Genomic DNA, 18349 nt, shown 5'->3' on the forward strand with positions numbered 1-18349 from the left:
ACCTTGAGTCCAATGGTTTGAAAAATACCCGGATGGATCACAAGAATCGTGTTTCTAAGTCAAATCCTTCTGTGATTTTTTAGCATACATGGTCTGGCACAAGGAATTCAACATCTAAAGAAAATGTTTATTTTTTCAGAAACTCTTAATTCAGATGTATTACACAAATATTTTAAACAATTTTCAGTCATTTGCAGGCCCATTTTTTGTCCGACATTACAATTTAAGTCAATTTTAATGATATTTTATGTGTCTATGCAGCGAAAAAGAAATACCGAAAAGAAGCCAATCTAAAAGTTACCAAAACATACGCAATTTACATAAAAGTTGACGAAAAATGAGTTTTCCTTTCAAGTTTCGTCTCATTGCAGAATTTCAAATCACTATCTTGTCAAAGGAAATGGGAAAGAAATAATAAACATAAGCCAAACTAAAGGAAAAACCTTATAAAAAAAATTTCAAAATTTTCAAAAATGTTCGACGACGTAAAAATATATCTTATGAACATTGAATGAACATGGCAATATCAATTTATCAGCAAAGTAAGTCAAGTGATCAATAGTAAATAACAGTTACAGAGATTGACATCAATAATAATTGATTATTTCATTCAATTATCAATCTTATTCTAAACGCTATTTATTCTTTGGTTTCACAAACAAATATTAACCACAAACACTATTGGAATAGTTATAATAGGAAAGAACAAGTACAGTAAATCTACTGAACTTTGTCAAAGCAACTTGGATACTATTGAAATACAAAAGTATAGTCAAGAAATTATATTTTCGTACGTTCAAGTCATATGGAAAATAAAATCGAAGAAGATTGAATAAAATTTGAATCAAGGCAATCTTGTTCATTACTACTTAAATTACTTAAAAGAAAGTGGAGATAGGACCGGATGTGTACAATATCAGAGATCAGAACTTTGTATAACTTACAGATAAGCAGAATACATATAAAAAAAAAAGCATATAAGTACAGTAAATCTTCATAACTTTGTGTAATTTACTGATAACACAAGCGAAATATATATATAAAAAAACATATAAGTACAGAAAATCTTCATAACTTTGTGTAATTTACTGATAACACAAGCGAAATATATGTATAAAAAACAGTAAATCTTCAGAACTTTGTGTACCTTACTGATAACACTAAGAAGCTATGTAAAATCATTAATATAAGTACAGTAAATCAACAGAGCTTTGTATTACTTTCTGATAACACTAACAGAATACATATAAAAAAATATAAGTACAGTAAACCTCCAGAACTTTGTAATGCTTACTGATAACACTAACAGAATACCTATGAATTGTAAGTACAGTTAATCTACATAATTTACTGATGACACTAAGAAGAAGAATCTACAGAACTATTGAAATAAATTTACCACTGGTTTTAATAGTTTACTCGAGGCCTTAAACAAATATGGTTTCCCATCTTCATTTTTGGTCAATATTTTTTCCATGACCACAGTAGGTGTAACATCGTACGCAGCCCTCAAGGGGGCTAAGAACGGATGAACAAGATTTGGGTGCACTTCAGCATATGTGCTGCAAAAAAATCCATTTGCAATGATACGGCCTGATTTGGTGAAAACGTTGAAGATTCCTTCTTGCTCTACCTCTTCTATTTCCATGACTGACTCCTCCACTCTTATTTTCTTCTCACCGTCTATAATCAGGATAAAAACAATGTCCCCTTTCTGAAAAAAAAAATAAAAACCTTATAAATACTGGAACAGTGACCAAATTTCATGGCGCTCGATGGTCGCCTTTAAAATTTTAATAACTTTTTAGGTTACCATTATAAATTTATATATAAATTTTCTCCATTGTAATCTAACAAGTTTTTTTCCACAGTCGCGTTCAAATCACTTTATTATTAACAAATAAAGAGTGGAATGCAGAGTCAGTTTTGGTATCTCATAGTGTGTCATTCTCATAGAATAGAACTTTTCTTCATTTTCACTGGTACTTATATAAAATGTAATTTTAGACAAACAAGACATAGAACTTTCCTTCTGAAAAATGCTACGGATGCAACATATATTGAACTCTTTCAGACGGTTAATAATAGAAAGATATCCTTAAAGTATGTAAATCAATTTACCTGAAGATCTTTAGCTTTCTTATATTCTTGCTTGTCGCCATTTTTAACAAATACAAAATGTCGATGACTTATTACCAACCGTTTGCTTTCGGTATCGATTTGTAGATACGTCGCTCTGGAATTCTTTACGTGATGGGTAATACACCAGACTTCGGAATAAAAGATTTTACCATTATCGTCAAATGAAAGAGCTTCGTCTCCTTCCACTAATTCATCTAGATAGGTCTTACCATTTTTACTAGTTATAACCGTGTTGGATGCAAAGCAATTATCAGACTGTAAAAAAAACAAACAATTTATTCATTCTGTTACCTAATTATGTTTTCAAGATGGGTTTCCTTATTTTTAGTGTCAAATTTAGCAAACTATTTGATTAATTGGTGTTTCTAATGAATTATCACGTATTCTTAATCATAATATTATGTTCTTGTGGCATAATATAAAGAGTTTAACCCAACATAAATGTCTGGATAAACAAAAAAAGACTTTTTGACATTTCTTGATCGGTCACTCATTGGAATTCTGCTGGTAATTCTCCTCTTATTTAGCTTATAATGAATTAATTATAGACATGTGAGACAAACTGGTAAGTCATTAGAACACCTTTGCTTGCTATTCATATAAGTATTAGCACTTTCATTTTTCATGAATAAAGAGAAGGGAAACCATCTTTAAAGCAGAGATTTTCAACCAGGGGTTTATGAATTTTGGGGGATAAAAAGGTGCTTTGTACTCTCGAATAAATTTTTTGTCCTTCAGTTACGCTATATTATCCGAAATGAAAAAGATTGCAGGACAACCCTATATGTGAAGATATAGGGGAAGGGGGTAATGCAATCGATCAAGGGTCCTTAAAGTCGTAATTGAAAGAAGAGAGTCGAAACATCTGCTTTAAAGAGATAGATTCGCCATACGCTTGACCAATCGAACTTTAGTCTCAGCATTTATTTTCGCTAAGTTAACAGCTCTCCGTCTAAATTTGAGCTTTCGTAGTCCAGACTTATCCGCGTTTGAAAAAGTTAAAATGACGACGCTGTAGAATAGTTGTAAAAACGTCAGATCATGACATAGGGGTATTAATCATTAATAGAACATTTTTTCATTCAATCAGCGTTGGTTAAATTTTCTATAAAGGGGTTCAAGTAATGCACATGGCATTTTGCCAGCAAGCTTCTAGGTTCTAGGCTCTAAATAAGTTAGATCATATTAAGTGATCTTTTAGTAGTTAAGAAGACTTAAATTTGACTTCATATTTTTTTAACATTAATGGATCATAATTCACAACTCAATCCATCCAGAGCTAAAGAATTATGCAAAGAAATGCTAATATCAAGAAGTAACATAAATGAAAAGTGAAAGTATCTTCAGTATCAGTAACTAAAATATGTATTAAAGGTCATGGTTTGCCATTTGGAATATGATATGTAAATAGTCTTCAGAACTACCAGAACTGCATGAAATTTAACTTTCCTTTTTCTAAATATGTCTTTTTTTTTTATTGAAGGCGGCATAGCAAGAAAGCACTAGTCGTCATTTTAACTTTATAACGCGGATAATTCTCAACACACATGGATTTTAAGGCTCAAATTTAGGCGATGAGTGTTGTGAACATTAATTACTGAAGAGCTTAACAAAAAACAAAAATCTAATCAATATTTACAAATTATACCAAGTTTTTCGTCGAAATGCTCATAATCAATAGCATTAACCAGATAACCCAATTTTATCAAAATCACGTTACTTTAAAGTCACTTAGTTTGAAATAGCTAAGGGCAATAACTCACAAACTCAAAATATCATCTAATTCAAACCTTATTAACATACACATTCGTTTTCAAATTCATCAAAATTGGATAAGCACTGTAGTCACTGGCCTTAGTCCAAAAAAAAGGGCAGTATGCAAAATTTCCATTGTCAAAAGCGTCGTAAATTAAAATAGTACAGTTTTTTTTAGCACCTACCAAAAAGTGTAACGAACTTTACATAGTGTTTTTTAATTATTTTTGGCGTTAAAAAATCAACGGCTGGATTTCTTAGTTAAAACTTTCAGATACGTTATGGGACACATATCTCTGGACTATGGTTTTCATAAATTTGAATAAAAAATATTTCAACTACAAAAAAATAATGTCGGCTGGTGAATTGTCAAAAACAGTAAGCTGCGAAATATGAGGGTTTGCTGCATCTCGGACTGTAAACTAGTGTCGAACTTTTACTTTCGTTTTGTTAGACCCTGTGACGTAGAATTTTTTGTTGCGCGCGCATCCTTTTCTGGCGGCCGAAAGATTGAATTTCTTGAGAACAATTTGGTAAAACCACAGACGTGGCATAAAATGTAGGGGGATAATGATGGTATGACTGAACTAAAAAAAATGTCCTTCTTTCCGAATATTTTGGAATTTGGTGGAAAACCCCACCTGCGGCGGTGCGAAAAAATCCCCAACCGACAACAGTCAAAATAGCTATCTGGAGGCTGGAAAAGGGCCAGGAAGTTTCTATAAAATACATGCATACAAAGTTCATTGGATAAAAACTGTTGATATATATTTTGAACAGTTGTCGGCTAGAGTAGAGACAGAAAAACTAGGTTATGTGGGAATTTTTTTCGGTTCTCCGATGGTGCGGAATTTTCAAACATATTTATTTAACCTCAAAACTTAGATTTATATTCGGAAAGATATTTTGCAGCTAAGCCATACCATCATTAACTACCCTAACTATTTATCTCACATCTGTGGTTCCATCGACGTTTATTTTAAAAGAAACTAATCTCACGATCTGCCCACGGAGTTTTATGATTTTTCAAAAAAAAATAAAAATCGTTTTACCCACAATTGTTAAATTAATTGAAATTGATTAAAGAAAATTTTCAACTTACATTGTCTGGCATCTTGAACGAATAACGTATACTTCTCTATTATCAAAAATTCAATCGCGCACTGTCTTATCAAATTCGATCCAAGGGTATTTATATGCAAAAAGTGGAAATTCTAAGAAAACGCCACGTCACACCTGCTTTTGTTATTCAAATGAGCAGTTTAACATGCCCAATCCAGAATTCCAGAATGTTCTCAAGGCTGAAATGAAGTAACACTTATCCCTTTTTCCAGTAAAAATGATGTTGGTGATTTACAATTCGATGTTTCGATAGTTACATACATATCACGAACAATGTGTACTTTTTGTTTCTTTTGGGACAGGGCGGCATATTGCATTAACCACGAATTCTGTGAAATAAGGAATCAGTAACAGTACTGTTCTAGTGCTGCAGCCACGAAAGTCTGCTTCGAACGCATTGCATCAAAAACACCATTGCAAAACCTTTCTATTTGGGGTCGGCGAAATATTTGACATAATGCATGCATATGCAAACTTGTCCTCATTTGCCCAGACTTGTACTTGGCAATTTTCTCCAAATTTAACAAAGGACCTTTGTAAGTAGTTTTTTTATGATAAAAAATACTTTACCCAAATATACTCAAGTTACGTCAGGATCTGTGAATACGAATAGGCCTGTCGACCCTCATAAAATCGCAATGGAAATTTCCAGAATAAATTATAGGTATTAGTACAGCATCTTAGATCAATACAGAAAAGACTTCTGTCACAATTAACATTCATGTTTCTGACTGTATACTGATTGGATACCAACTGTGAAGACGTGTTTGAATAATGGCTAATGAAATGTAGAAGAGATTTTCTTCTGACAGTGAGCTGTGTCTGGGCGTCAGGAATACACATTAACGTCATCTGTAACCAATCGAATAACGCCACGAAAATTCACCTGTGCAGAAAGTTTATACGAACAACCAGCATTTTTACCTATACATTGAAAAAATGTGTTCAAAAAGCGTCTTGAAGAGAGAGTATTGTATTGGAATGCATACGTATGCGTGTGGATAATCTGGTTTTCCCAGAAATGCACATCTCAACGCAATTCGTGGAAAATTTGACGTGTGTCTGTGACTCAGTGTTCTAGATTTTTCCAGATATCAGGTTCTAACTACTTCGACTTGGACTAGCTCAAAGCAGTTTTAGACTTGGAACGTGCAACATGCCTAATAATGTAAGTAGATGTAGAGCTCGCCATTTTTTCTTCTATATAAATTATGATAAACATTCAACTAATCTACTAACGTTAACATGTTTAACTATAGGCTGTTTGGCATATACGTTTAGTTTGTTTATTTAGTCCAAAAACTGGCCAAAAATGTCTGTTTTCTGGTTATTTGGCTGTTCATGAACACAGGAAACACTTGTAATAGAAAGTTATATCCATCAAATAAGGTTTTAGAGAGAATAACAGTATTGTCTGAGCAAAGCAAAAAGCTTTTTGAAGTGTTTCTATATGTTTTAAGATAATTGGAATATTAGCCCCAAAATAATATTGTTACTCTAAGAAAATCTTCTCGTTGATAAGATTATAAAATGTTTTGTAAGTTTGCATTGAAAAGAAACATATTTTTCTCCTTGAAATTTTAACCCAAAAAATAATAACAAAAAAACAGACAATTTAAAGGATAGATCCTTTTCATTCATTCTTGTACAACCTTTTACCTAGAACTAATACATTAAATATTGATGAAATACAATTATTATTTTCTAATTCATTTCATAATTTAATGAAAGGCTTCTTTCAAATTCATTATTTTATTTCATTATTATCATTCAAGTTCCAAAAACACACCAATGATTGTTCAAAGGAATTCTACTATCAAATGTTGACATGTTCAATAGATGATGTTAAACGAAAGTTTTACTAATTTCACATGTTCAATAAAAGATTTTTCTAATTTTTACATGTTCAATAAAAGATTTCTAATTTTCACATGTTCACTAAAAGATTTACTAATTTTCACATGTTCAATAAAATATTTTCTAATTTTCATTTGTCCAAATTTGGCTGAAAAATTTTCTTCTGGAAAAGCAAATTTTGAAGATATCATATGTACTCATGTTTATCATTTTTTTCAACTCCAAAGACATTCTTAGAATGACAGTACTTTTTGAGCAATTCTCTTAAAAAATAATTAAATAATTTAAAAAAAAAAACTTTTTACTTTGCTCAGACGATAAACTATACAGGATATGATTACATTTTGACTGATTTTCTTGGTATATAACTTATTAAAGGGACATTCCGCTTTTTTTTGTAAGTCGAAATTTTTTTTTGCTCAAACTTGTGAAACTATAGACCAAAATCTATAGAAATGTATCCCATAACGTATCTGAAAGTTTCATCTGAAAAAATCCATCCGTTAATTTTCTAACGCCAAAACTTTACCTTAAAGGTTACGTAACCTTTTAACGTTCGTTAAGTATTTTTTGGAAGCTGTTATACAACTACTGCTTTGTGTTAAATAAGCTCCTACTTGTAGAGAAATATGCTTCGTACATTTTCGACAGATTTCAACCAAATATAACGAAACATTATAAAGCCAATCACCGAAACTAGGTTAAACTGCTTAATTAACAATTAGAACTCTTGGTTTTTAATTAACCCTTTTAAAACAAATTCAGTTTGATCAAGTAAATACATAAATATAAATAGCATACTAATTATTTCCGGGTATAATTGTTTGACAGTTTTTATAATGAAAATGCTTTACAAAAAAGCGGAATGCCCCTTTAAAAAGTAGCTCGAGTTTCATTTTTTCTTCTGAATTGTAAATACTTAGAAAATGAGTCACTTGGTATTTCCAAATTTCCAATTTAGTGATTTTTTTTATTGTTCACAGAATTGAATAAATCTGTAACAAAGGGAGACGTGATGTTTTAATAAGTCTTGATAATTGAAGCTAATTTTACCCTTCACCATTAACGCAATCGGGTACAAAAAAATAGGACGTAAAACTCCATTGTCTTATCAAGATTAGATACCTATATGCAAATATTCTTCTGATTTAATATTCTTTTGACAACATTTTAAAAGTACAATTAAGTCATTTTTTCAAAGAACTCCCTACACATTAGTTATGTACCTTTTTATGTTTAAAAACTCTTGACAGCATTTATTAGTTAAGTAAGTCATTTGGTTAAAGAACTCTGATTATAACCGTTTCTACTAAAAGAACTCGTTGACAAGATTAGTTACGTATATTTTCTACAAAAAGAATTAATTGATAAGATTAGCTACGTAAATTTTCTACAAAAAGAAATTGTTGACAAGATTAGTTACGTATATTTTCTACAAAAAGAAATTGTTGACAAGATTAGTTACGTATATTTTCTACAAAAAGAACTAATTGACAAGATTAGTTACGTATATTTTCTACAAAAAGAAATTGTTGACAAGATTAGTTACATATATTTTCTACAAATATAACATGTTTACAAGTTTAGTTACGTATATTTTCTACAAAAAGAACTAATTGACGAGATTAGCTACGTATATTTTCTACAAAAAGAAATTGTTGACAACATTAGTTTACTATATTTTCTACAAAAAGAACTAATTGACAAGATTAGTTACGTATATTTTCTACAAAAAAAACTAATTTACAAGATTAGTCACGTATATTTTCTACAAAAAGAAATTGTTGACAAGATTAGTTTACTATATTTTCTACAAAAAGAACTAATTGACAAGATTAGTTACATATTTTCTACAAATATAACATGTTGACAAGTTTAGTTACGTATATTTTCTACAAAAAGAACTAATTGACGAGATTAGCTACGTATATTTTCTACAAAAAGAAATTGTTGACAACATTAGTTTACTATATTTTCTACAAAAAGAACTAATTGACAAGATTAGTTACGTATATTTTCTACAAAAAAAAAACTAATTTACAAGATTTATCACATATATTTTCTACAAAAAGAAACTGTTGACAAGATTAGTTTACTATATTTTCTACAAAAAGAACTAATTGACAAGATTAGTTACGTATATTTACTACAAAAAAAACTAATTTACAAGATTAGTCAAGTATATTTTCTACAAAAAGAACTAATTGACGAGATTAGCTACGTATATTTTCTACAAAAGAAATTGTTTACAAGATTAGTTACGTATATTTTCTACAAAAAGAAATTGTTTACAAGATTAGTTACGTATATTTTCTACAAAAAGAAATTGTTTACAAGATTAGTTACGTATATTTTCTACAAAATGAAATTGTTGACAAGATTAGTTACGAATATTTTCTACAAAAAGAAATTGTTGACAAGATTAGTTTACTATATTTTCTACAAAAAGAACTAATTGACAAGATTAGTTACGTATATTTTCTACAAAAAAAACTAATTGACAAGATTAGTTACGTATATTTTCTACAAAAAGAAATTGTTGACAAGATTAGTTACATATATTTTCTACAAATATAACATGTTGACAAGTTTAGTTACGCATAACTTCTACAAAAATAACTCGTTGACAAGATTAGATACATATATTTTTCACAAAAAGATCTAATTGACAAGATAAGTTACGTATATTTTCTACAAAAAGAAATTGTTGACAACATTAGTTTACTATATTTTCTACAAAAAGAACTAATTGACAAGATTAGTTACGTATATTTTCTACAAAAAAAAACTAATTTACAAGATTAGTCACGTATATTTTCTACAAAAAGAAATTGTTGACAAGATTAGTTACGTATATTTTCTACAAAAAGAACTTGTTGACAAGATTAGTTACGTATATTTTCTACAAAAGGAACTAATGGACAAGATTAGTTACGTAAATTTTCTACAAAAAGAAATTGTTGACAAAATTAGTTACGTATATTTTCTACAAAAAGAACTCGTTGACAAAATTAGTTACGTATATTTTCTACACAAAGAACTCGTTGACAAGATTATTTACGTATATTTTCTACAAAAAGAACTCGGTGACAAGATAAGTTATGTATATTTTCTACAAAAAGAACTCGGTGACAAGATTAGTTATGTATATTTTCTACAAAAAGAACTTGGATACAAGATTAGTTACGTATATTTTCTACAAAAAGAACTCATTGAGAAGATTAGTTACGTATATTTTCTACAAAAAGAACTCGTTGAGAAGATTAGTCACGTATATTTTCTACAAAAAGAACTAATTGACGAGATTAGCTACGTATATTTTCTACAAAAAGAAATTGTTTACAAGATTAGTTACGTATATCTTCTACAAATATAACTTGTTGACAATATTAGTTACGTATATCTTCTACAAAAAGAACTTGTTGACATGATTAGTTAAGTATGTTTTCTACAAAAAGAACTAATTGACAAGATTAGTTACGTAAATTTTCTACAAAAAGAAATTGTTGACAAAATTAGTTACGTATATTTTCTACAAAAAGAACTCGTTGACAAAATTAGTTACGTATATTTTCTACACAAAGAACTCGCTGAGAATATTAGTTACGTATATTTACCACAAAAAGAAATTGTTGACAATTTCAGTGACGTAGATTCCTACAAAAATTGATTTACAAGATTAGTCAGGCAAATCTTCTAAAAAAAATCATTGATAAATTAGTTACGTAAATTTTTAACGAAATAACTCGGTAACAAGATTAGTTACACTCATTTTCTTCATAATTCTGCACTGAGACTTTTAAGGCTGTAATATAGATTTATTCAAATATACGAATTGATTCGGTTCATACTCCTAATTCAACGTATCGTATTGCAAGATTAATTCAAAATGATTTGCTTTGACAAGACAAGTTGACGAAATCTGTTGTTAAAACTATTGTCCTATTGTCAAGACTAGTTTTTAACATAATCGGCTAAAAACTTCGTCTTAAAGACCTTCGTGACAAGATTGGTTAGGCCTAGTGCGTTGTGGTTGGGTTTCAAGACCACGTTTCTCAATATCGTTGATCGTTATTAACTTTACGTGCAAGTTATGTCGAACGAATTATTTAGAAACGGGGGTCGAGCAGGGACGGTGTAGGAACCACTTTTGTAATAACGACCAGTTTTGTAATAACATGCGCCCATTTTTGTAATAAAATTAGGTCACCACTTTTGTAATAAGCTCGCCAGCTTTTGTAATACTATCAAGCTTCCCCACTTTTGTAACAGCCAAGTTTATTACAAAAGTGGGTAACCGATAGTAGTTTATTACAAAAGTAGTCAGGCTTCGTTTGCTTGATGTATTTTCCACTCTATCGGGAATTCCGCATCACAACCGTTACCCACCTATGCGAACCTTAAAAGGACAGCTCCACGACTCGTCTTTCTCGAGAATCTGTCATGTATAGAAAAGACAATTGTTTTGGTACTTCTGAATACCCAAATCAAACCCGTAAATGGCAAATCATGACCCTTAAGCGTGATGATGGCATTTTGCCAGGTCGTGTTGACAAGTTTATATAATTTGAAAGAATATTTCAAAAAATAGATAAAATTTGTAATATACATTTTGCCCCCTGTTTTAGAATCTATTTGACTTCCATAGCATTTTCTCAAGTCAAACTATAACGAATATCGACTCGTTCCTTGACTGCAATAGTCACCTTTCATGTATGTATCACGGAATGCAGCGATATAATTGGCTTGTTAAGAGGCAGAGATAGCCAATCAGAGCTCTCGACAGACAAACTGTAAACAATTTGCTCATTATCAGAAACTTAAAATTCCATTGCATATCATGTGGAATATATTTACTTTAAAGGTATACTATCTCTTACGATGACCATAAGATTATAATTTCTAAACTTGGTCAAAATGAGTCTTTGTTCATCAGTGGACCTACCAGGTGTCATTACTATACAACAGAATCCCTCTATAATCCAATTAATCCATAAAACTAAGTGATAATTCATTCAAGTAAATTTGAAACATTCTTCGAAGCGAGATTTCATAATTATTTAGTTTAATGCATATATCAGCTTGTACAGTGCTTGTACCTGATGAATTTATACACTCGTTGACCAAGTTTGAGACTTTAAATTTTATTTCCTTTCTAAGAGGCAATATTCCTTTATAAATTCCCATCAGATGGTTTTCTTTACAAGAAAAAACGTTTTATGCAATTTCACACGCTATACCAAAAGTGTTGATAGAAAAAAACGGCATGAACTAAATGATTATATATCTTAATGGTTATAAAACGAAATCATATAATATGCCAGTAGAGGTTCTAAAATTCCTACACATAGGTCGTGGGATATATTCCTCCACTAATGAAGTTTTCTTACATTGTATAGAGCTTCTATTGACACTGACTTCGCGTATGAATTTATGCCAGAATTTTATGAAATTTTATGAAGGTTTAAATCGTCAATATCTTACACAAGTAAGATTTATAGTAAGGTTTTGTACACATTGGCGACCGCCCTTAATAAATTGAAAATTTATCAGGTAAATGAGCGTTCTTGCTAGGCAACCACATGTTAGCTGAAAATTTGGTTTGATCATTTACATTTTTGAGATTTTGGACATGTTCGATTTTCCGATGAACGGTTTTTGTGTTATTGTCCCTTGAAAATTGTTCGCGAGCATAAAAAATTACAGTTTTCTTCTGATTATTATAATGAAATTTTGTGTTATCATTTCTATTGCTGAGATTTTGGACAAGTTAGAATTTGACGATTTCACGATGAACGGTTTTTGAGTTATTTCTCTTAATTTATTAAAAACGCATTTGTGTCTAATAAACACTACAGCTATTATCAAGTAAAATCATATTTCACACCACAACTGACGATATTTGCAATTTCTCTGTATGAGAATTTTCAATCTATTTGAAACTTTGTGTGATCATTGAATTCATTTGTCATCTGTTAAAATATTAAAATCTCTAAATTCAACCTTCTATAACTTTTTCCAGAAATCTCGTTGAAAACATTCCAATATATCACATGAAAGCCTGTCCAATGCTTAGTTTCTACACAAAAAATGTTTTAGTGGACTCGATCCTGATAAAGTCTTTTGTAAGACTTAAACTTGACTAATTAGACACTTTGATTTGCTCTTCGACAGCTTTTGATGAAGAAACTTACTTTCACGTCCGCAAACGTCATTGGCTACTCGTTGGTTTCACGATGTCCCATCTTCAAATTGCGAGAATATTTCTGTCTTTTATCCAATTCAAATGATAACTTTTTTTTAATTGCAGCCGCGTAAGTGTTTCCCAAAAAACACTGTTGTTACGACCAAAAACAACAAGACATATTTGGACGAGTTGGAGGATGGTGATTACGTCCTTGCTTGGGATGAAGACAAACTGGACTTTACCAGAGTATGGTGTAAAACTCACCATATTGAAGATGTAAGATCCCAGTATCTTCAAATTGACACAGAGACAAAGAGACTGGAAATAAGTCATCGTCACTTTGTGCTCTTTAAAGATGGAGATAAAAAGGACTTCAAGAAAGCCGAAGACGTAAAGGTATGTGTAATTATATTCCCATCTGTTTATAAAAGTGCATTTAAATAACATAATAGATCATCGTAATTAATCACAAGAAAAATAGATTGCAGTAATATGGTCACAAGGTAGACTGATCACAGTAATGTGGTCACAGGGGACCTGCAAAATAGTTCACAGTAATATGGTCACATGGAAAATAGTTCACAGTAATATGGTCACATGGAAAATAGTTCACAGTAATATGGTCACAAGAAAAATAGACATAGTAACATGCTCACAGGGAAAATAGTTCATAGAAATATGGTCACAGGGAAAATAGTTCACAGTAATATGGTCACAAGAAAAATAGATCACAGTAATATGGTCACAAGGTAAACTGATGACAGTAGTATGGTCACAGGGAAAATAGTTCACAGTACTATGGTAACTGGGAAAATAGTTCACAGTAATATGGTCACAGGGAAAATAGTTAAAAGTAATATTGTCACAAGGTAACCTGAACACAGTAGTATGGTCACAGGGAAAATAGATCACAGTAATATGGTCACAGGGAAAATAGTTCACAGTAAAATGGTCACAAGGAAAATAGTTCACAGTAATATGGTCATAGGGAAAATAGTTCCCAGTAATATGGTGACAGGGAAAATAGTTCACAGTAATGTGGTCACAAGGTAGACTGATCACAGTAATGTGGTCACAAGGAAAATAGTTCATAGTAATATGGTCATATGGAAAATAGATCACAGTAATATGGTCACAAGGTAAACCGATCACAGTATGGTCACAGGTAAAATAGTTCACAGTAATAGGGCCACAAGAAAATAGATCACAGTAATATGGCCACAAGAAAATAGATCACAGTAACATGGTCACAGGGAAAATAGATCACAGTTATATGGTCACAAGGCAAACTGATGATAGTAATGTGGTCACAGGGAAAATAGTTCACAGTAATATGGTCACAGGGAAAATAGATCATAGTAATATGGTCACAAGAAAAATAGATCACAGTAATATGGTCACAGGGAAAATAGTTCACAGTAATATGGTCACGGGGAAAATAGTTCACAGTAACATGGTCACAGGGAAAATAGTTAACAGTGATATGGTCACAAGAAAAATAGATCACAGTAATATGGTCACGAGGTAAACTGATCAAGGTAGTATGGTCACAGAGAAAACGGATCACAGTAATATGGTCACAGGGAAAACGGATCACAGTAATATGGTCACAGGGAAAACAGATCACAGTAATATGGTCACAGGGAAAATAGTTCACAGTAACATGGTCACAGGGAAAATAGTTAACAGTGATATGGTCACAAGAAAAATAGATCACAGTAATATGGTCACGAGATAAACTGATCACAGTAGTATGGTCACAGGAAAATAGATCACAGTAATATGGCCACAGGGAAAATAGTTCACAGTAATATGGTCACAGGAAAAAAGTTCACAGTAATATGGTCACAAGAAAAATAGATCACAGTAATATGGTCACCAGGAAAATAGATCACAGTAATATGGTCACAGGAAAAATAGATCAAAATAACATGGTCACAGGGAAAATAGATCACAGTAATATTGTCACAGGGAAAATAGATCATAGTAATATGGTAACAAGAAAAATAGATCACAGTAATATGGTCACAGGAAAAATAGATCACAGTAATATGGTCACAAGGTATATTTATCTAAGTAATTGGGTCACAGGGAAAATATATCACAGTAATATGGTGACAGGGAAAACAGATCACAGTAATATGGTGACAGGGAAAATAGATCACAGTAATATGGTGACAGGGAAAATAGATCACCGTAATATGGTCACAAGAAAGATAGATCACAGTAATAGGGTCACAGGGAAAGTAGTTGACAGTAATAAGGTCACAAGAAAAATAGATCACAGTAATATGGTCATGGGGATAATAGTTCACAGTAATATGGTCACAAGAAAAATAGATCACAGTAATATGGTCACAGGGAAATTAGATCACAGCAATATGGTCACAGGGAAAATAGATCACAGTAATATGGTCACAAGGAAAATAGATCACAGTGATATGGTCACAGGGAAAATAGATCACAGTAATATTGTCACAGGGAAAATACATCACTGTAACATGGTAACAAAAAAAAAATAGATCACAGTAATATGGTCACAAGAAAAATAGATCACAGTAATATGGTCACAGGGAAAATAGATCACAGCAATATGGTCACAGGGAAAATAGATCACAGTAATATGGTCACGAGAAAAATAGATCATAGTAACATGGTAACAAGAAAAATAGATCACAGCAATATGGTCACAAGGTATATTTATCTAAGTAATAGGGTCACAGGGAAAATATATCACAGTTATATTGTGACAGGGAAAACATATCACAGTAATATGGTGACAGGGAAAATAGATCACAGTAATATGGTCACAGGGAAAATAGATCATAGTAATATGGTCACAAGAAAAATAGATCATAGTAACATGGTAACAAGAAAAATAGATCACAGTAATATGGTCACAAGGTATATTTATCTAAGTAATAGGGTCACAGGGAAAATATATCACAGCAATATGGTGACAGGGAAAATAGATCACAGTAATATGGTCACAGGGAAAATAGATCATAGTAATATGGTCACAAAAAAATAGATCAATATACCTTGTGACCGTATTACTTTGAAAATTAACATAATTACTAGGCTATAATATTTGACAGCTTTTCCTTTTGACTAATTTGCTGGTGATAATTTCCCTAGTGACCAATATACACGTGCCCAATTTACCCAGTGACCCATTTGTATGTGACAAATTTACCTGATGACCAATTTGCATGTACTTGTACGTTGACCTAGTATACCTGAATTACGATCTGTTATGTACATTTATTGGTTTGAATAGTCGTCTTCAAAACTTGGTATCCTTATGTATAGTTTTCCTTTTTCAGATCGGAGATGTGTTGTATGTTTTGGATGTTGATCAGCTGAAAGTGAATGAAGAGGAGGTGAAGGCTATAGAAGAAGTGGAATGTGAAGGGGTCTACAATGTATTTACTGATTCCGGCCGCATTATTGCTAACGGAATATTCTGCAGTGTATATTCGGAAGTTCATCCAAATCTTGTACACCCAATGTTGGCGCCATTGAGAGCAGCTCATTCTATCATGCCTACTGTTGTAATGAAAAAAGTAATGGCTCCCAATTCAGAAGGCCAACCCCATGTTATTAAGTACGGGGGCGACATTTTGAAGCCTGTTGCTAAATTATTGTAGATGCCAAGCTGTGCTGCTGCTGATTGTAAAGGCCAAACAATTTAATTTTTTTTTTCGCTTTTATTGTGTTTAGTTACTTTACTTTCTGTTCGACTTCACAATATAACTTTAATTTCGTTCTAAGATTTGCTTTACCAGCTGGTAGAGGCTATATTTTCAGCCACGCATATTCCTGTTCAAAATTTAACAAGCAATTCTGTGGGATTTAGAAGGTCTACAAACTATATACGGACACAATGTCCTTCTGTTTTTGTTTTCTAATGTAACAATAAATCTGCACAATACCGGACACCATCTTCACAATGTCAAGATAATAGTTCATACTTATATCTTAACTGCAATAACCACTATTCTTGTATCACGGAACGCATCGATTTGATTGGATTGTACGCCAGTGAATACAGCCAGAGCCTCAATAGAAAAGTTGTAAACATTATGGCTTTGTGCTCGTATGCTTCTGATTGGCGGTATTTGGTAGAATGCAATCCAATCAAATCGCTACATTTACATTTCTATGATACCAAAAAAGTGACTATTGAAGTCAAGGTATAAGTAAGTAGTTCGTAATAGCTTTACTTTGTAAAGTAATTATTGTTCTGTTCCCTTTCATAAAATTGTCAATTATAAGTCAAGTCTTTCGATTTGAAAGCGTGGCAACTCTATTGATCATTATTAATTTGTTATCAATTGGATCAAAGTCATGAAAAAAACCAATGAACTTTCTCAAGTCGTAGACATTTCATTAATTGTTTGTGTATTTTGATGTATTGGCTTTTTGTGTTAGATATAATGGGACCAAAGTATTATTCATTTTGTAACAAAACATCAAAGTATTTATTGCTTAATCATAACATTATCCATAAAGTTAGAGTGGTAAATCAGTTATTTTTATGTGAATTTGAAAATCATCATCAAAGCAATAGTAATTTTTCTTTAGATATCTGACACAAAACTTTCCAATAATAAGACTAATTTCAAATAGATAATATATGCAATAAAAAATACCTAATAAACAATATTTGCTATGTGGACTCTCTGAAAGAGATGTTGAGTTGATAAACCCAGTTGCAGTTGTATTAAGTGTACCAGAAGAGTGAGTATGCTCTGCCACAGCGCTTAATTTTATTGTATTGTATTATTTGCATCACTGCTAAATCGTTCTAAGACTGCCAGTGCCAAATACTTAAAAAATAACCAAAAACAATTTTTCTTTGCCTAGTATGTACATGTACTAAAATTTACAACGTTCTTATTTCGCACTCGACGTCTGTGTTTCTTGTTATTTTGAAAACAGATTATTAACTGACGACCTCAAATACATCCAATAGTATACAGGATCACAGACTTTGAATGCGAAATTCAAAACAAATATAAGCTTTAAGTTCGCCCGTTATACAACCTACAAAGATGCCCAATGTGTACCGAATTCCACAAAAGGCAACTTTTAGAATGTTTGTCACTCATGAAGCATTTGTCTCTGTATCCCACGTATGCCGTGTATGAAAGGATTGTCCTTCAACCCCACCAATGCCATGTAAGAAAAATTTGTTCCCCTCAATCTCACGTGTGTCATGTATGAAGCATTTGTCCCTCATCCCCCATGTGTGAAGCATTTGTCCCTCAACCCCATGTCTGT

General features: G+C 31.7%; 2 protein-coding genes across 2 annotated transcripts; one reads left to right on the forward strand and one right to left on the reverse strand.

Moving 5' to 3' along the window:
• Positions 1–106: 106 nt before the first annotated feature.
• LOTGIDRAFT_238754 (hypothetical protein) lies at positions 107–5056 on the reverse strand. Its single transcript, XM_009051392.1, has 3 exons — positions 5000–5056; positions 2122–2397; positions 107–1714 (listed from the first exon to the last, which is right to left on the reverse strand). Exons 1-3 carry the CDS (start codon positions 5009–5011, stop codon positions 1382–1384), a joined length of 621 nt encoding a protein of 206 aa, XP_009049640.1. The 5' UTR covers positions 5012–5056; the 3' UTR covers positions 107–1381.
• Positions 5057–12193: 7137 nt separating this feature from the next.
• Positions 12194–17761, forward strand: LOTGIDRAFT_238755 (hypothetical protein; the record flags this gene model as incomplete). The annotated part of the gene is made up of 3 exons (XM_009051393.1): positions 12194–12364; positions 13187–13459; positions 16390–17761. 3 exons carry the CDS (start codon positions 12194–12196, stop codon positions 16711–16713), a joined length of 768 nt encoding a protein of 255 aa, XP_009049641.1. The 3' UTR covers positions 16714–17761.
• Between the last annotated feature and the right edge of the window lie 588 nt (positions 17762–18349).

Source organism: Lottia gigantea (assembly GCF_000327385.1).
Source record: "Lottia gigantea unplaced genomic scaffold LOTGIsca_166, whole genome shotgun sequence".
Lineage (NCBI taxonomy): Eukaryota > Metazoa > Mollusca > Gastropoda > Lottiidae > Lottia > Lottia gigantea.

Excerpts from the sequence above, each read along its gene's own strand:
- LOTGIDRAFT_238754 (XM_009051392.1), bottom strand. Across the intron at positions 1,715-2,121 it reads AGAAAGCTAAAGATCTTCAG|AAAGGGGACATTGTTTTTAT; the intron begins GTAAATTGATTT and ends TTTTTTTTTCAG.